The 17,610-nt window shown below is 48.6% G+C and overlaps 1 protein-coding gene across 8 annotated transcripts in view; it reads left to right on the top strand.

Moving 5' to 3' along the window:
- Positions 1-268: 268 nt before the first annotated feature.
- PRELID3A (PRELI domain containing 3A) overlaps positions 269-17,610 on the top strand; it is a 49,913-nt gene continuing 32,571 nt past the window's right edge. For 4 of the 8 annotated variants that reach the window (XM_072734858.1, XM_072734860.1, XM_072734859.1 and 1 more), the window contains exons 1-5: positions 269-396; positions 9,172-9,340; positions 10,601-10,690; positions 11,497-11,567; positions 11,666-11,768. In XM_072734858.1, the coding sequence (XP_072590959.1) occupies positions 365-396; positions 9,172-9,340; positions 10,601-10,690; positions 11,497-11,567; positions 11,666-11,768 (465 nt within the window). In that variant the 5' untranslated portion in view covers positions 269-364. Of the gene's footprint in view, positions 397-3,184; positions 3,242-9,171; positions 9,341-10,600; positions 10,691-11,496; positions 11,568-11,665; positions 11,769-13,267; positions 13,356-14,476; positions 17,158-17,610 lie in introns of those variants that run through there. The other 4 variants (XM_072734862.1, XM_072734861.1, XM_072734857.1 and 1 more) reach the window with 4 other exon arrangements.

Below are 17,610 nucleotides of genomic sequence, written 5' to 3'. Positions count from 1 at the left end.
CCGCAGCGAAGGAGCCCCATCCGCGCCCACGGCCGAGGCCTGCATCGCTATTTTTAGCCGCCGCCACCACCCTCGTGGCCCAGGGACAGGCAAGCGGGCGGTGCCCGAGGGCGCCGGGCCGCGCCGAGCCCCGCCGAGCCCCGCCGAGCCCCGCCGAGCCCCGCCGAGCCCCGCCGAGCCCCGCCGAGCCCCGCCGAGCCCCGCCGAGCCCCGCCGGCCCCGCCCCCGCCGGCCCCGCCCCCGCCGCGCGCGCCCCCGCCCCCGGCCCCGCCCCCAGGCGCCGGGAGGGAGGAGCCGGGCGCGCAGAGTCGGGAGCGCGCAGCCGGAGTCGGGAGCCCGCGCCCGGTGCCGGCGGCCGGCGGCGATGAAGATCTGGAGCTCGGAGCACGTGTTCGGGTGAGGTCGGGCTGCGGGCCACGGTGGGGTCCGGACCTGCGCCTCCCCCCGCCCGCGAGCCGCGGGGGCGGCCGAGGAGAGGCTGGACCCCAGACCCGCCCTCGCCGAGCCCGCCCGGCCCCGCGCTGGCCGCTCGCAGACCGCGGCCCGAGCATCCTCCACGGCCCGGGCTCTGCCCTCCTAGGGCGTCGTCGGGTAGAGGACCGCGGAGCCGCGCGGCCTGTGTGAGGGAGGGGCTGGGCTGCCAGGCGCCGAGGCAGGGCTGGGACCGTGGGAGCCCGGGGCGGGGGCGGCGGCGGGGGCGGCCTTCCCGGCGGCCGCGGAGGGCGAGGCGCGGGGAAGGACCTCAGCCGGCGGGGGGTGGGGTACGGCGGGGACCGGCGAGGGCCTCCCGCGGCAGGGCGCCCTAGGGTGCACGGAGGCCCGGGGCGGGGGGAGCGGCGCAGGAGATCCGAGGCCTGCAGAGCGGTCCTCCGCGGAGATCGTGCAGTGCAGCCGAACACAGACGGGGAGCTGTGCGCTGGGAGGAAGCCAGATGTGGACGAGGCTTGTGGGGGACCTTCACCCCGAATGCACTTGTGGGCGTGGAAGGCTCCAAGCCAGCATGGAGAACAGAACTGTTTAAGAGTACAGTACCCTCGTGGCCTAAACGGTGTCTTCTCCTGAGTCCCTTGATGCGCGACACGGTGAAATCATCCTTTAATATTTTTTAAAGGAACAAAGATTTTTAAAGATTCCTTGGCCCCACTTAGAGAAGCATTTCGTTTTTGCAAAAGAAAATGCTGCATGAAATGGAATTGTCATCCTTTGGCCTATTTATGTAAAATTATTTTAATAAAAATTTATCAAGTGGTTTAAAACCTCTGAAATTATTTTTAATGAGATCTTTAGACTTTATGGGATTCAATTTTAGTGTTGATTTTTGCACAGCCTGCAGCCTTTCTCAACTGGGATTCCTTGAGAGATCCAGTGAAAGCCCCAGTGAGAATGACTCCAGAGACTCTTTGCTCAATTTGGGACATAACTGGCACCATCAGGATGCAGAGGGGAGAGATTAAGTCATTGCAAACGGTGTGCCCAGGCAGTGGGGCTCAGTTTTCTCATTGAACACCTGAGAAGGACTGCCCTAGGAGTTCATGAAATTGAAAGGTTGATTAACAAGCAGCGCTATTGATAAAATTCACCCCCTTAAAGTGTACAATTCAATGATTCTTAGCCCATTTACAGAGTTGAACAACCATCACCATAGTTGTTTTAGAATGTTTCTGTCATCCTACAAAGACTCCTCATTCCCATTCACAGGTACCCACTACTCGATCCCAGCTCCAGGCAACCACTGATCTGCTATTTCTATAGCTTTGCCTTTTCCAGACATTTCTTATAAATGTCATCATACAGTATAGGGTTATTTGTGCCTGGCTTCTTTTACTTGGAACATATCTTTTTGAGGTTCCTGGTATGGTAGCATGTATCAGTCCTTTATTCCTTACCTCATTCATTTTGTGTCCCTGATACTCTCTACTGGTGCCTGGCGCACGCATGCTCAGTGAGAGGCTGAGGAATCTCAAGGAAACCAGGTGCCTTTCCAGAATGAGGGAGGCTATCCACCCAAAGAATTCCAAGCTGCTGTGGACTAGGTGCTGATCCTCTGCTGGTGATTTTTGAGTTTAAAATTGGCAAATGTGGAATATGGAATGCAACTGGCTAAGGATGATGTTTGGTAGCCCCTGTGGCAGACAGGTGGCAAATGACAGGATACTTGTGATGGCAGACCATCATCTGTAGGACAGTACAAAATTGGAAGCCTGGGTTTCCAGCTAGGCTTATTAAGGAGTTTCCCTTTGCTTAGTCCCTTAAAATGACTGATTTCTTTTTCCTTTGGGGATTACAAACCTTTCTTTTTCTTTCTTTTTCTTCTTCTTTCTATACTTGTTTCCTTTTTATATATTTATTGCTGTCAGGTGAATTTTGATAGGAAGTTAATAAATTTACTCTTAAAAGGCAAGAAATAAGCACAAAAAATGTGGCGTTTATCAGGTTTTCCTCTTGTGTCCACGTTCTGAAGAAACCCCAGGGCTCAGGGGCACCTGGGTAGTGCAGTCAGCTAAGCTGATTTCAGCTCGGGTTGTGATCTCAGGATCATGAGATCAAGCCCCATATCTGGCTCTGTGCTTAGTGCAGAGTCTGCTTGGAAGTCTCTCTCCTTCTCCCTCTCATTCTCTCTCTCTCTCTCAAATAAATAAATAAATCTTAAAAAAAGAAAGAAGCAAACAAACAAACCCCAGGGCCTAGAGATGGGGAATAGTAGAGAGTAGCAGAGAACTATATGACACACTTACGGAAATGGAGAGCCCTTTGGGAAAGCCATCAGAATCAGCATGTGTGTTACCTGGAAAGGGTTCAGTATAGTTTAAATAGTAATAAAAGACACAGGACTGAAATACAAACGTATAAAAAGGGGCATTAAAAATTAACATGTTTATAAATTTCATCCTCACAGCATTGACTGAGGTTTCATATAGGCCTAGAACAGAATCTTTAGTAATAGCCAACACAAGTAGATTGCTGGCAGCATCAAGGTCATACACTCCTTGGACTCCAGCAGCTGCCAGAAAAGGTATCTAGTAGGCAGTAACCATCTCAGGGGAGTCCGGAGCTGTGGAGGGATGAGGCCCTACAGCAGGCTTGCTTTCCAGCCAGGAGCATGGAGAAGCACCCCCCCCACCACCACCTTTTCTCTTAAGTAAGAGAAATTGAACATTACAGTGCTCTTCCTTTCTCCCCACAGGCAGACAAGATTTTGAATTTGGTGGGTGTCAACCTTCTGAAGGTCTGTGTTGCAAAGGTCTGTTTGACTACATTTATGTGTGTGTGTGCATGTTTATCCATAAGCAATACACAATGTCACTTGTCTTAAAATGGAAATCAGTGCATCACATGGCACAGATCTTTTGACCATTTCCCTTTCTTCATGACACTGTGTTTTTGAAGTGTGTGTGTGTCTCATAGCTGAGTGATATGCCATTGTATGAATATGTCACAATTTATCCTTTCTCTTATTTGAAGGGACATTACATTTTCCCCCTTTATTCCATATCATACTGCAGTGACCACCCCTGTGTATATTACCGGTCCATTTAATTAAGGCCCCACTTAGGCCAGCGATTCTCAAACTCTTCAGCCTCAAGACCTCTTTACACCCTTGGAAAATATTGGGTACCCCAGACAGTTTTTATGTGGGTGTTATCTACCAATACATACATATTAGAACTTAAAATTGATGAATTCAAAAATATTTATCAATCCATTAAAATCAATAATGATAAACTCACTTCATTAATATGAGCAACATTTTAAAAATTTTATTTATTTATTCATGAGAGACACAGAGAGAGAGAGAGACAAAGAGACAGGCAGAGGGAGAAGCAGGCTCCCTGCAGGGGAGCCTGATGCAGAACTTGATTCCAGGACCCTGGGATCACATCCTGAGCCAAAGGCAGACATTCAACCACTGAGTCATCCAGGTGCCCCTAAGCATCATTTTTATTAAAAAACACACCTGTATTGTCCAGAAGCACAAAAATTAGTAAGAAGAGTGTCACTGTTTGTTTGTTTGTTTGTTTTTGCTAATTTCTGGTGTAATAGAAGATAGCTTGATACTCTGCCTGCTTCAGCACGCAGTGTTTTGTAGTGTGTTGTTTCAGTTCAAATAGGCGAATAAAACCCAGCCTCACACACTTTATGAATAAAACCCATGTGGTATTTTAATAGTCTTTTAAAGTGATTGTGGCTACTTTAAGTAATTTACTACTACAACAAGACAAGCGGTAGTTTCTGAAGTCCGTCACCGTGAAAATCTGAAACCATAATGACCAGAGTAATTGGCCTGCCTTATCCATGAGTGGTCTTTCACTCATGTATGATTTTGTGACATCTTGCACCAGTCACTTGGAACATGTGGGTTCATCAGGTTTACAGTATAGGGCAGTCATCAGGCTCATGGCAGAGGATACAAGTTTTCTAAAATCCTGGTTTGCATTCAAAAGCTCAAATTTTATCTTTGGCTGCAAACATAGGCAGTTGTTCTTGAAGTGATAGGCTCAGTTTATTAATTTTTAAGAAAATGTCTGCCAAATACCTAAGTCTGAATAACTAGAGTCTACCCATCTGTCGTTTCATGTGGAGGAGGTGGGTGGGAAAAGCAGCCCTTGGCTGGGCCCCCCACTGACAGCTGCCCAGCGCCTCCCCAGCCACTGATGAACTCTGAGTGTAGCTGCTCTGCCTCCTGCGCAGCCTGTCCTCTTGCTCAGAACATTAATAGTGGGGTACTTAGAGGTCTAATGTAAAATCAATCATCTTACTATCTTAATATCATGATGGATATTTGTAGGAGATGTGTTATTTTCCTGCGTGAACCACAGTGAGCACTGACCCCAGGTGTGGCTTGTGTGGCTTGGGTTCATAGTCTTAACTCATGGGGCGAGGCCAGCGGCTTTACCCTCTGCACTTTTGGAGCATCCGGGTAAAGGTCAATTTGGTGAAAAAGGCAAATCATGTCTCAGTAGCCCTGAGACAGCTTCAGCCTGGAAGAACTCTGCAAAGGGCCTGGAACTGCCGGGTGTGGCCTCCAGTTGCTTTGGGTGGGTGTAGGGGTGTGCTGTCTTGCTTGTGGCAGCCTTCATATATATTTTTTTTAAAGCTTGTTATTATGGACATCTTAAAAATATGCAAAAATAGAGAGCTGAGAATAGCAAGTGTGCACTGCCATCTTCCTCGTTGGCAGTCACCCTCTCACAGCCTGGCCGGCTTCACGTGTCCCTACCCACTGCTCCTTCCTCTGGGGATATTTTAGGCAAATCCCAGGCATCCTATCATTTCCTTCCCCTTCATCTCTTTGACACCCTGGCTGTGCATAGTCAGATTCCATTCCCCAGTGTGCCAGGTGGACTGAGGGGACCACCTTTCTGGCTGCCGGGCCAGGCGCTGCAGGGGTGATGTCTGGTGTTTCTGTAGCTACACTGCGCTCCAGGGCTGCCACCTCCCAGGGACGGGTTCACACTCCACTGTGGTCACTCTGAGCCACAGCCACTGCCAGGACAGCTCCTCCAAGGATGAACTTCAGCCGATTTCTGGCCTGCCTAACCCTGATAACCTGCTCACACATCTGAAAAAGAGCTAGAGGTGTTTTTTGTTTGTTTTGTTGTTGTTGTTTTAAAGAGCTAGAGCTTTGACCTTGGAGGAACTCGGGGCAGCAACTGTGTGAAGGATGGGGAGGCCTGGGTGCTGCATTTGCCACTCTTTATTTGATTATATGTCCCCCCCCCCCCCCAACCCTCCAAAACCTCTGCTTCCTACTCTGGAAAATGGAGATGCTAATTTCAGCTGGGTCCTCCTCCTGGTGGTACCTGCCAAGGCTCTGTAGCCTGGGATGGGCCTTCAGAATCCCAGCAGGAATAATAAGAATTACAGTCGCTATGATATCCTGATGGCTCACGTGTGTCAGGCACTCTTCGGAAGGAGTGAGAACAGGAAACATTTACTGGAGGCTGTTATGCCAGCACAGCTATAAATGCTTTCCACAGATTAACCCATTTAACCTTCAGGACAATGTATGGGATGGGGGCCGGGATGACCATCCCCCAACACAGACAGTGAAAGCTCAGAGAAGTTGAGGAACCTGCTCACAGTCACACAGCCAGGGAGTGCTTGGGCTGAATTTGAACCCCATGCTTGGAGTCACTTCAGTGCAGCTCTTCACAGAGGTGAGAACACAAGCCCTGACACCCAGGTGCCAGCCTTCTCAGTGTCTCTCGGGGCTTGGGTTGATTTACCACCCTCAGCTCAGCCTCCCCTTTTCTCCAACGCTTGATATTGCCAGACTTTGCTGTTTCTGCCAATCGAATGAACGTCAGGCTATCTCCTTTAACCAGGAAGTGTGTGATACCGACTTGCTGTACTTAATTAACCCTTGTAATTTAACAAAATGTTATTTCCTGCATCTGTTGATGTGTATATTAACTTGCTTGGTCCTCCTCCTATAATCAGTAGAATTATTTATCATGTGAGTGTTTTAAGCGGCTTGTATTTAGTTTAAATCATCAACTGGAAAGATGCAAGATTTCTTTCTTTCTTTTTTTAATATGCAAGATTTCTCTGTAAAAGAAAGATTACTGTGTAGGACATGATTACTACAAATATGTCAACTTCTTGATAGTTTTAAGTAATTTTGGGAAGCAAAGGGTATTCTTAGTGATTTTTAAGGGAACAACTCTTAGGACCTTGGCTCTTAGTGATTTTTAAGGGAATAACTCTTAGGACCTTGGCTTGCAGTGCTCACCCAGTATTTCATAGAAAGCCCCCATGTGACTCGATCCCTTGCTGCCCACACGTGTCCAGGTTCTCCCTCCTTCCCTCACCTTGGATCGACCATGTCCCTAACAGCTCTTCCTCAGAGAAGAAGCTCGGCTCCCTGGGTCATCCACGGTGATCGGGTATAACTACGTCTTTGCTTCTTCATTGCTTTATGTTAAAGCTGGTGGATCCATTAACTCAGTGACATGACTCCATGGTTTGAAAAAGCATTTCTTTGCCGAAAAGAGGATATTTCGGACTAGTTCTGACGATTTAGAGGCCATGGAACATAATGGAAAGAACAGAGGGCGGAGGCTAGGGGACCCGGTTCTAGTGTGGGCCCTGCTGCAAACTTTATGACTCAGGACAGAGTTTTATGAGGATAAGGTAAATTAATGGTTGGTAACTGGTATTTTAAAGGGATGTCAAATATGGAACAGAAATGTTCAATTTGTTGGTAATCTTTGATATTTGACATGGTAGTTCCATTTCTAGGAATTAATCTTAAGGAAAAATTTGATACGTTAAAGATCAGTGTACATAGATGTTTGCTACTGTCTTTATTTTACAGAGCAAAATTAGAAGCAATCTAAATAACCTACCATAGGGAACTGGTTACATACAAGTATCTATAGGATGACCTATTGTGTAGCTCTTTATAATCAGATTTCTGAAAATAGATTCATGATATAGGAAGATGTTCATCAGTTAAATATAAAAAGCAGATGGTAAATCTGAGTATGGTTGGAGCATGATCCCAGTTTAGTTTTTGTAAGGCGTATGTGTGTGTGTGCACACGCACACACATATGCTTGTTCTAGGTCTTGACTCTGAGCTGTTCTATACATGCCATTTAAACTTGTCTGCGTACATCTGCAAAAACAATGGTGTTGTTGACATACTCATCTTCGCCCGGGGCTCAGATGCTTCCTGGGAGCACACACGGCTCGAGGAAGGAGGAATTAGGGAAATAAGCACTTACTGGGGAGGCCCGCCCTACATACCTGAAGGTAGCACCTCTGACTCCCTCTGGGCAGCTGCAGGGCTTGGAGCCTAAGTGAGCACTGAAGGAGCACTGCCCCAGTAGTGGGGCACAGTGAATATGGCTCTCCCATAGCAGGAAACAAAACAGGGACGAACATGACCACTCCCCACTGCAGTGGCTTAGGGCCAGAGAAAAAGTGGTGGCAAGGGAAGCTTCAGGGAGAGCTGGGGGGGTCCCCTTCGGAGATTCCTACAAGCTGGGCTCATCTTTGGATAGTGGATGGTGGGTGCTTTTGTATTTCATACTTTATTTTTCAGTATCTTGGATACTTTTTATGATCAGAAAAAATATGTTGGCCACTTCACACCATACACACATCACATGCGACTTAGAAATTGGGGACAAAGTAAAATTGACCCTTGAATAATGTGGGGGGTCTGGGGTGCTGCCCCCCTACACAGCTGAAAATTGTGTGTAACTTTTTTTAATTTTTTTTTTTAAATTTATTTATGATAGTCACAGAGAGAGAGAGAGAGAGAGGCAGAGACACAGGCAGAGGGAGAAGCAGGCTCCATGCACCGGGAGCCCGACGTGGGATTCGATCCCGGGTCTCCAGGATCGCGCCCTGGGCCAAAGGCAGGCGCCAAACCGCTGCGCCACCCAGGGATCCCTGTGTGTAACTTTTAAGAAAAATCCCCTTTCTTTTTTTTTTTTTAAGATTTTATTTATTTATTCATAGACACAGAGAGAGAGGCAGAGACACAGGCAGAGGAGAAGCCCAAAGTGGGACTCGATCCCGGGGTCTCCAGGATCACACCCCAGGCTGCAGGCAGCGCCAAACCGCTGTGCCACCGGGGTTGCCCCGAAAAATTCCCTTTCAATAAAAGGCCCAACTACCCACACAAAAACCTGGGCATCATTCTTGAATCCTCCTATCTCCTTATTTTCAAGATTAGTACATAATTTATCATCCAAATGGGATGCTTCTGAAAGTAAAAGGTGATGCTCTTAACATGTGCAATAAGACAAAACACAAAAACTGGAACCGTCCTGGGCAACTGGAATGTACAGTCACTTTACCTATCTTTCTCTTACAATTCATTACAAAGTACTACTACTTCCTAAATATCTGTTATTGTTAAAGTATAGTTGACACACAGTGTTACATTAGTTTTAGGTGTAGCAGCAGTGGTTCAGTATCTCCATATGTTATGCCGTGTTCACTACAGGATCCAGGATCCAGGATCCGGATGCCTCAGGTAGATTAGTTTGAATATACCTTTAATTAAAAGCAGAAGGAAAAAGTTTTGATGAGAGCATTAACATCGATTTTCCTTTCAGTCTGTGAGCCACATCTCTGGCTCCCTGGTGCCATTCTGGCACACTTCACAAATGCAGGGATTGCCTGCTTATTCTGGGTGATGATATTTTTCCTCCAGCCACCCTTGGGACACCGTCATCAAAGCTGCCATGAGGAAGTACCCGAATCCAATGAACCCCTGTGTCGTGGGAGTAGACGTGCTGGAGCGCAGTGTGGACGGCCGGGGCCGGCTGCACAGCCACCGCCTCCTCAGCACTGAGTGGGGGCTGCCCGGCTTCGTGAAAGCGGTGAGCCTACAGCTGCTTGGCCTGTGGCACCCCCACCTGCTCGGGCCTACGGTGGCCCACTTACCCATACGCCCTGGCTACACCTGCATCATTCTGCTGCACCTTCACCGCCGCTGCCCAGCCATCTGCAGGGGGTGACAGCCTTTCCCCTAGGGCACCCACTCAGGACTGCAGGGAGGCCTGCGACATGGCCAGTTTCTCCGTAAACTTCATTTGGTTTCCTGCCTGTGTGGTCCTGACATCTCCCCACCCTCAGCCCCGGCCCCACCGGCACAGAACCCTGCCCTGCAGCACCTCCCTGTCCCATGTCCCCTGGGGCTGCCCTAGCAGATACCACAGACTGGAGGCTCCAATAGATGTTTGCTTCCTCATGGCTCTGGAAGCTGAAGGTCGAGAATCAAGGCCCTCCAGGCTGATTTCCCGAGGGCTGTAGGGAAGGGTCAGCCACCTCTGTCCTTGGCCGCCATCCTCCTGCTGCCTCTGCAGGTGGTGGTCCCTGGGCCTCACACAGCCCTGGGGTCCCCTTCCCAGTGTCCTCATCTCTCTTCCATATAAGGACGTGGCTCAGACCAGCTGAGGGCCCACCCTCAGGACCCCCATTTAAACTGCATTACCCCTTGAAAGGCCCTGTTTCCAAGTACAGTCACATTCTGAGGGGCTGGAGTGCAGGACGTCAACAGACAAACTTTGAGGGACACATTCAGTTGATGACAAGTCTCTGAGGCAGAGCCATCAGCGAGGTCATGAAAGGTGTAAATCTGAGCACGACTTTCTCCTGCTCGTCTGGACCCCTGTTCTCGTCTCAACACACGGTCTAGGCCCTGACATGGCCTGACACCCCAGTGAGGCCGCCTTCTCCCTCTCTTGCCATGCTGGGCTCTCACTGTACCGGCCCAGGAGCCCATCTGCAGCTGACCCCTGGCTCCGCTGACCCCGCTGACCCCTGAGTGCTGCCTCTTCCTCCAGCCCTCCCACCCGCAGGGGGCCTGCCCCCTCGCTGGTTTCTTTTTGCCGAGGTGTTGATTGCTGTGTCACACGCCCCTCTCCCTGAATGCATTCCCTGGAGGTGGCCCCCCTGCGGGGATAGAGACCCCCTGAGGAGCTGTGCGGGAGGGGGGGCTGGAGGGGGGCTGGCTAGCTGCATCCCCACGTGCACCGCTTAATCAAGGGCTTAATCAGTAAATGAAATGGCATTTTCTGTTTGATGCTACGGTGCCATTCTTGACATGTTATGATGACAGTTTTGCTTTGTTTTTTTAGATTTTGGGAACCAGTAGGACTTTGACATACATCAAAGAACATTCTGTGGTGGATCCAGTAGAAAAGAAAATGGAACTGTGTTCCACCAATGTAAGCAATGGCCTGAGTGAGAAGGGTGCTTGGTATTTCCTGGTGATGGTGGGGAATGTTTTCATTTCATTTTATTTCCAGCTCACCTTTGGTCTGAGTGATCTTTTATTTCTAATAGAAAGGCTGAATTTATTCAGCAGTATGTTATTGTTTTATTCCAGTGAAATGTACAGAAAAATGCACATAATTTTCATAAAATGAACAAATGAACATACCTCTATAAGCAGCAGACAGATCAGAGACAGAATGTGACCATCCCTCAGGAGCCCCCCTTGTGCTCCTTCCTGGGGGGCACTCCCATCTTGCCCCCAAAATAACCACTCTCCTGACTTCCAACTGCAGATGTGATTTTAGCAATAATTTTAAAAGCACATTTCCACTTCACTCCTCTCTGGAAAAAATTTATACTGGCTCACTGCATATTCAAAAAATATGTTGGGGAAAATGCCTGGGCTAGAAACATGGTTTATTTTTATAAAATCATATTCTGTAAAAATGCTTAGCAGCAGCTTTGTGCTCATTCACCTGGATGCCAACCCAGAAGTTTTACGCTTTTGTATGAGGGCTGATGGTCTGGCAGTTTGGAAGTGCCTCGAAGGCCAAGCCAGACAGAGGGGTAGGTGTGGAGAAGAAGTGACCGTGATGGGAAGGGGTAGCCAGGACTAGGTTCCTCTGAGACCTGACGTGGTGCCCCCCCCCCCCATTCTGTCTTCAGTGAGTGCTGATTCTGGGATGGAAGTGTCCAGGCAGGTGGTTCAGGAAGAAATGCCAGAGAAATAGAACCTAAAGCCATTTTTTGTTTTAAGATCACACTCACAAACGTGGTGTCAGTGAACGAGAGGCTGGTGTACACACCCCACCCGGAGGACCCTGGAATGTAAGCAGTTGCGCCCTGGGACTGTGGCGGTGACTTCCCGGGTCAGGGCCCCCCCGCATCGGGGGTCCTCAGCCCCTTTGCCCCCTGCTCCTCCGCAGGACGGTGCTCACCCAAGAAGCCATCATCACCGTGAAGGGGATCAGCCTCGGCAGCTACCTGGAGAGTCTGATGGCCAGCACCATCTCCTCCAACGCCAAGAAGGTACGGCTGGGTCCCGGCCCCGTGTGCCGGGGGGGCGGGGTGCCCGACTGAGGGGTGAAGTGGCCCGTCCCGAAAGTCCTACCAAGGGCTGCAAGCTGGCGATGGCCCAGCACCTTCCACTGGCCGCCAGGAAGGCCAGGCGGGGGCGCGTGGAGGGATCCCCGGCGAGGCCGAGCCGCGCCTTGAAGCTGCAACTGCACAGGCTCCAGGTTCGGTGCCGGGGCTGAGCCGACGTGGCGACCTCAGGCGGGACCTCCAGCAGCCCTGCTTGCCCGCCGTCTGGCTTGCGCGGCTGCGCTGAGCCCCCATTTGCCCAGCCCCCCTGGACGCAGCTGCCTGTGGCAGGATGGGGGGGGTCAGCTTCACGGAGGTGGCAGGAGGCAGGCTGGACCACGGAGGCCGCCCTCCCCAGGCCTCTAGCTGGAGGGCAGCACAAGCTGGTGGACACCGGGGGTTGTGTGGGGGGGCAGGCCAGCCTCCTCTCCGGCGAAGCTGCTGGAAAGGGCTGGGAGGAGTGGCAGTTGCCCTGCGTTCAAGGTCTCTGTCACCTGCTAGAGCAGGGCCTCTGTTTGTCACCTTAGCTTGCCTCACAGGCTGATGTCTCCTTGGCTGTCCCCCCACCCCACCCCCCGCCCCCGCCGGTATGTTTGGGTTGGAAGTAAGTCTTCACCTTGGGGATCCATGGGACACCTCCCATGCTTGTCATCATTTAACGGGAAAAGTACTTGTGGCCTCGGTACTGATAGAAGAGCCAGTCTGCCCTGTTTCTGAGGACAGTCTACATCTGGGAAATGTTGGCAGGAGCTCAGCTCAGTTCAGAGAAGGCAGGGGAAGCAGGGTGCCTGGAGCCGCCTGCCTCGCGCCCACACAGCAGGCCTTTCTGGAAGGACAGGGAACCTTCCTTGCCTTTGTGTGTCCGAGGTCCGGCCTAGAGCAGGTACCCAAAATGTTCGCTGGAAAAATAAATGACGGGAGGAAGGGACCACTTGGTGAGGCAAAGCCACCTGAGACCTCTTGTGAGAAAAGTCAGGGGAAACTCAGTGAGGCCAAAGGAAAGTCTTCAATTTCGCTTTATGTCAGGGGTTGTTGTGCTGAAGGCCTGGCACAATCACTTCCTCCCCAGGGCGCTGCTACCCCTTGAGGGCAGTCCCAGCCAGGTGGGCAGAGGGGGCAGGGGAAGGGGAGCAGCCGTTCTGGCATTTGGGTGGGCCGAGTCCCTGAGGAGCCTGTGAAGCTGCCCCTCGCCCTGCATGCAGGACATGACAGTGTCCGCACTGCCCACGCCGTGGCGAGAATTTTGGGCAGAACACATACCACCACATTTCTGAGCTCGAGAAACTCCCCTCACAGGGAAGACCATTCCTGGACGGTTACTGCTGTGCCGCCCTTAAAACTGTGGTGCTGCGCTTGTACCGTTGAAAGTACAGGCTGTGGCCTGCTGTCTGCAGTGAGACGAGCAGAATTCTTACACCATGTTGAACTTTTCTGTGTTGTTCCAGGGGTGGGCGGCTATTGAGTGGATAATTGAAAATTCTGAGCGCGCCGTGAGCTAACGGGGTCTGCCCCTGGACCTAATGCTGAACAGTGGTAACTATAGTACTCTTTAACCCCATGAGAACTTAGCATCTTGCTAATAAGTGTGTGCATGGTGTGCCGTGCTGGGTATTTAAAGGTACAGCTGCATGCGTCTCCAGCCCTGGGCTCCTTAGTATCTTCTGGAATGGAAACAGCCATTTCCTCTTCATCCTCTTCCTAATTCATCTCCTTGTTTCATGGCAGGATTTATTTCCCAGGGAGACTTGGATATTTGTTACCTGGTCTCTAAGAGAGGCTGTGCAGCCCCCCCCGCCCCGGCCCAAGCTGTTCTCAGTACCTGCTTGCTTTAACATTTCCTAGAATTAGTGCATCATCAGGAAAGAGGCTTTCACTAGCAGTGCTGGACAGCATGGAGGACCCTATCAGATGGGAGGATTTTTTTCAGTTCAAGCAGGATCTGAATATTTGCATATCCTAGAGAATATCCTAGAGAATGCCCTGTGCCCTTGCATCAGTGTTGTGGGGGCGGGGGTGGAAGTCCTGCTCCTCACAGGCTGGCACCCAGCCATGTGACCACCACTGGCTCTTCTCTTTTAGTGGCAGAAGCCTTTTCTAGTGTCTTCTTGAACTTCACAAACATTCCTTGGTTTCCTAGGCCACCAGTGGCTGGACTATCAGAAAGGGGTTTGACAGTTAGTTGGCAGTCATCTTCATACCTCATAGGAAAGTCAGAGAGTTTCCTGCTTCCCCCTGTTTAGGGAATCCTTATACTCCTGCCTTGAAACCCTCACCCTGTTGACTTTCCATCCTGTACTGCTCTGGGCCCTGCTTCCCATGGTTGGTCTGTCTGTCTGTCTGCAGCATGTGTGTACACACTCGGTGCCTCAGTCAGCAAATGGGAGCCATGTAGTTCAGGCTCCTTTAAGAACTTCCCACTGCAGCTTAAGTTTGCCAGAGACCTTCACCTTGAATCCAAAGTCATGATAGGATGCCGGGGCTCTCTTCCTCCATGGATGCACCACTAGGGTGACCACACATAGATAGCCCGCCCATCTGGTGAACACAGTGTGTGTGGGCAGTGTGGCGTGTATGATGTGTCACTCTGAGCTGTGGACTCTGTCACCTTCTGTTTCCTCATAAACTGGAGCTAAACTGCCTCAATCTTTAATCAGATGCCTCACCCAAAAATCAAAGAAGAAAGAAAGAAAGAACAGAAGAAAAAAAAGGAAGGAAGAAATAAGTGAACCTTGAATATGGTTCACCCAGTCTGGGAGAGGTGTGGAATCTGCTGGAATCTGCCACTTGCCTGGTCACAGTGTCCACCGGGCTCTTCGGCCGAGACCACTCAAGACAGGAGGCCCATCTGTTGCAGAATGAGACCCAAAGAAGGGAAGAACCCCCCAGCAGGAGGAGGGCAAGGGCCGCAAAGCTGCCATTCTGCTGCTGCCCACGAGCCAGCCGCCCCCGGGCCGGTGTTGTCAGACTGCTGTGGGGCCTTGTCTGTCTTCCCAGGGGCAGCAGCTCCCAGCAATTTTCTGCTGACTCTTGGGATCTTACTAAACAAGTTTACTCTCTCCTGATGACTCCCCATTTCCTTCCTATGCCTCTTGGCCAACTGCTGGCACTGCCAGTCTCTTCACACGTATCTGGCCACTCTCTGTCACTTCAGATGCTGTCGCCATGCATCCTTCTTCCTGCGGTTAATGCGGGTCTGCACATGCTAGAATAGGGGCATTCACCCCCACGGTGACGTGTGTGGTGACAGCACCGTGAGCTGTCCCATCACACAGTTGGAACCGGCCAAGGGAGCAAAGTGCTCTGCCTTCAGGCTGTGGCTGGCTTGTCCTGGGCTCCTGGACCAGTGACCCCAGAGGCTGATGAAGGCTTGTTACTTGTCACCATTCAGACCTGTCCCTGAGGAGTCTCATGCACCTGGAGCCATTGTAAGGAGGTGGTCACAAAATGCTTGTGAGCTTGAGCTGTCCTATTAGCTTCTTAAGGTACTTCCCAGTGGGGAGTTTTAACTTCCCCCTTTTCAGAAGTAGACTATAAAATCTTTCAGTATGCTTCAAAATCTAAAAACTTTAGAGAAGGCCTCCTCCTTAAACGATGAGTAGAACTGTGTCTACCATTTTTTAGATAATGCATTTTTTTTGATAATAGTACTTCTAATCCAAAATGAAATACTCATTTATATTTTTAACAATATTTTATGCTTAAGGGTGTATGAGTGGCTCAGTTGGTTGAGCGTCTGCCTTTGGCTCAGGTTGTAATCCCAGGGTCCTGGGATCGGGCTCCCTCCTCATCTGGGAGTCTGCTTCTCCCTCTCCCTGCTCACACACTCTCTCTCTCTGACAAAAAAAATAATAAAAATTTTTTTTTTAAAAAAAAAGAATATATTATAGCTCATGGTAAAACAGAGTTAAAGGATTTAAAATATTTAAATAATTTAAAATAACCTGCCCTTACTCCTTCTGCAAAGCACATTTCTGCCCTTCTAAGGGGACGCTTGACACTTTTGGCAGTTTTTGGCTTTTACTGCTAGATTCCTAAGTAAGTATATCCTGCTATTTCTTCATTGCCAATTTTAGACATTATTGAGATATTATTTACCTGTTTGGTAAACTATTATTTTCTCTCTGTCATCTCTTCCTCTCCTCTCCCATTCCCTCAAAATAGCTATATTATTGAAAGCCCATTCAGAGTTTCCATAATTCTGAAAATACAAATACATAGCTATTGCTTGTCACCAGGCCATAACTGCATTTTCTTTTTTATACAGCTTTATTATACCCCTTGGGAATAATAATTTTCTTATTATTTTCACCTATTTTATTTTATTTTTTAAAGGTCTCTGGCTGAGCCCTTGCACACCTCCACTCACTCTGCAGTACCTCATGATGTCATTTTCCATAGGTCAGTCTTTTGGGGTAACCCCTTCACAGATTCCCAGGAACCATCCTTTCTGGAAGTCAGGTTTTACTCTTTGAGCAGCCATGTGGCTATCATCCCCTTTTTTGAGCATTTCTGGGCATTTACTTGACCCTCTTTCCTGGAGCCCCTTTTTTCCCTGCTTCCCTACTTCCTCTTTCCTCTTTCCTGTCACAGGATGGAGAACATCTCATCATGGCTTCTAATACTTCGCACATCTGAAAATGTCACTTCTATTCTCATGGTTCATTCATAGCATACCTGGACATATAATTCTAAAACAAAATACTTCCCCTCAGAGTTTTGAAGGCATTGTTCTGTTGCGTTCCACTCTGATTATTGATCCTCTGTATGTGACTTCTTTTTTCTCTCTGAAAACTTTTAGGACTGCTTTATCCTTGATGTGAAATTTCATGCACTTAAGCCTCATTTGAAGTGAACTTTTAAAATTCATTGTGTTGCACTGTGCATGTTAAATTCCTAATTTGATATTGTATTATAATTATGCAAAATGTTATTGGGGGAAGTGGGTAAAAGGTAAATGGGACATTTCTGTAATATCTTTGCAGCTTCTTGTGAATCTATAATTTCAATATTAAAAGTTAAAAAAATATAAATAGTAACATCATGGAAAATGGTAGAGGTAGTTGTTCCCAGGAATGGTCTCTCCACTGAAATAACCAATAAGCTGGCAAAAAATGACAGAATCAACTTTTGTAGGACTGTGAATTATAATAGAATACTTCAACCAAGAGAGTACTTAATGAATCTTGATTAATGCACTCTGAAGATTTTGGACTTGCCAGCCTCCATAATTATGTCAGCCAATTGCTTAAAATAATGTCTGTATATAGACACATATTCTATTGGTTCTGTTTCTCTGGAGAACCCTAATACATTATTAAAGCCAAATTTGTATCAATTCAAATTAGATTTTTCTGACTTTAAGACACTAATTATAATCACCAGCGTAATCAGTAAGAAAATAATTAAGACATATCCAGAAAAGAAGCAGGAGGAATCAAAATGTACACTAGAAAAAAAAGTCAAACACAACAGATGAGAATGGAAAGAATTCAGGAACAGAAAATTATGAAACTCACAGAAAACAATGAACAATGTAAGAAGTTAGTGCTTCTTTAGCATTAATTACTTTAAAAGTAAATAGATTAAACTCACCAATTAAAGGACAGAGATTGGCAGAATAGATGAAAAAACATGATCCTCCTATATATGATGTCTACCAGAGACTCACTTTAGATAAAAAGACATAAACAAATGGCTGAAATGTGAAAGGATTGAAAAAGATATTCCATGGAAATAATAACCAAGAGAGCTGGAATGACCATACTAATCTCAGACAACATCTACTTTG

Source organism: Vulpes vulpes, chromosome 13 (genome assembly GCF_048418805.1).
Source record: "Vulpes vulpes isolate BD-2025 chromosome 13, VulVul3, whole genome shotgun sequence".
Classification (NCBI taxonomy): Eukaryota; Metazoa; Chordata; class Mammalia; order Carnivora; family Canidae; genus Vulpes; species Vulpes vulpes.
The sequence above is the reverse complement of the archived record's forward strand: the minus strand, read 5'-3'. Positions and strand labels throughout refer to the sequence as shown.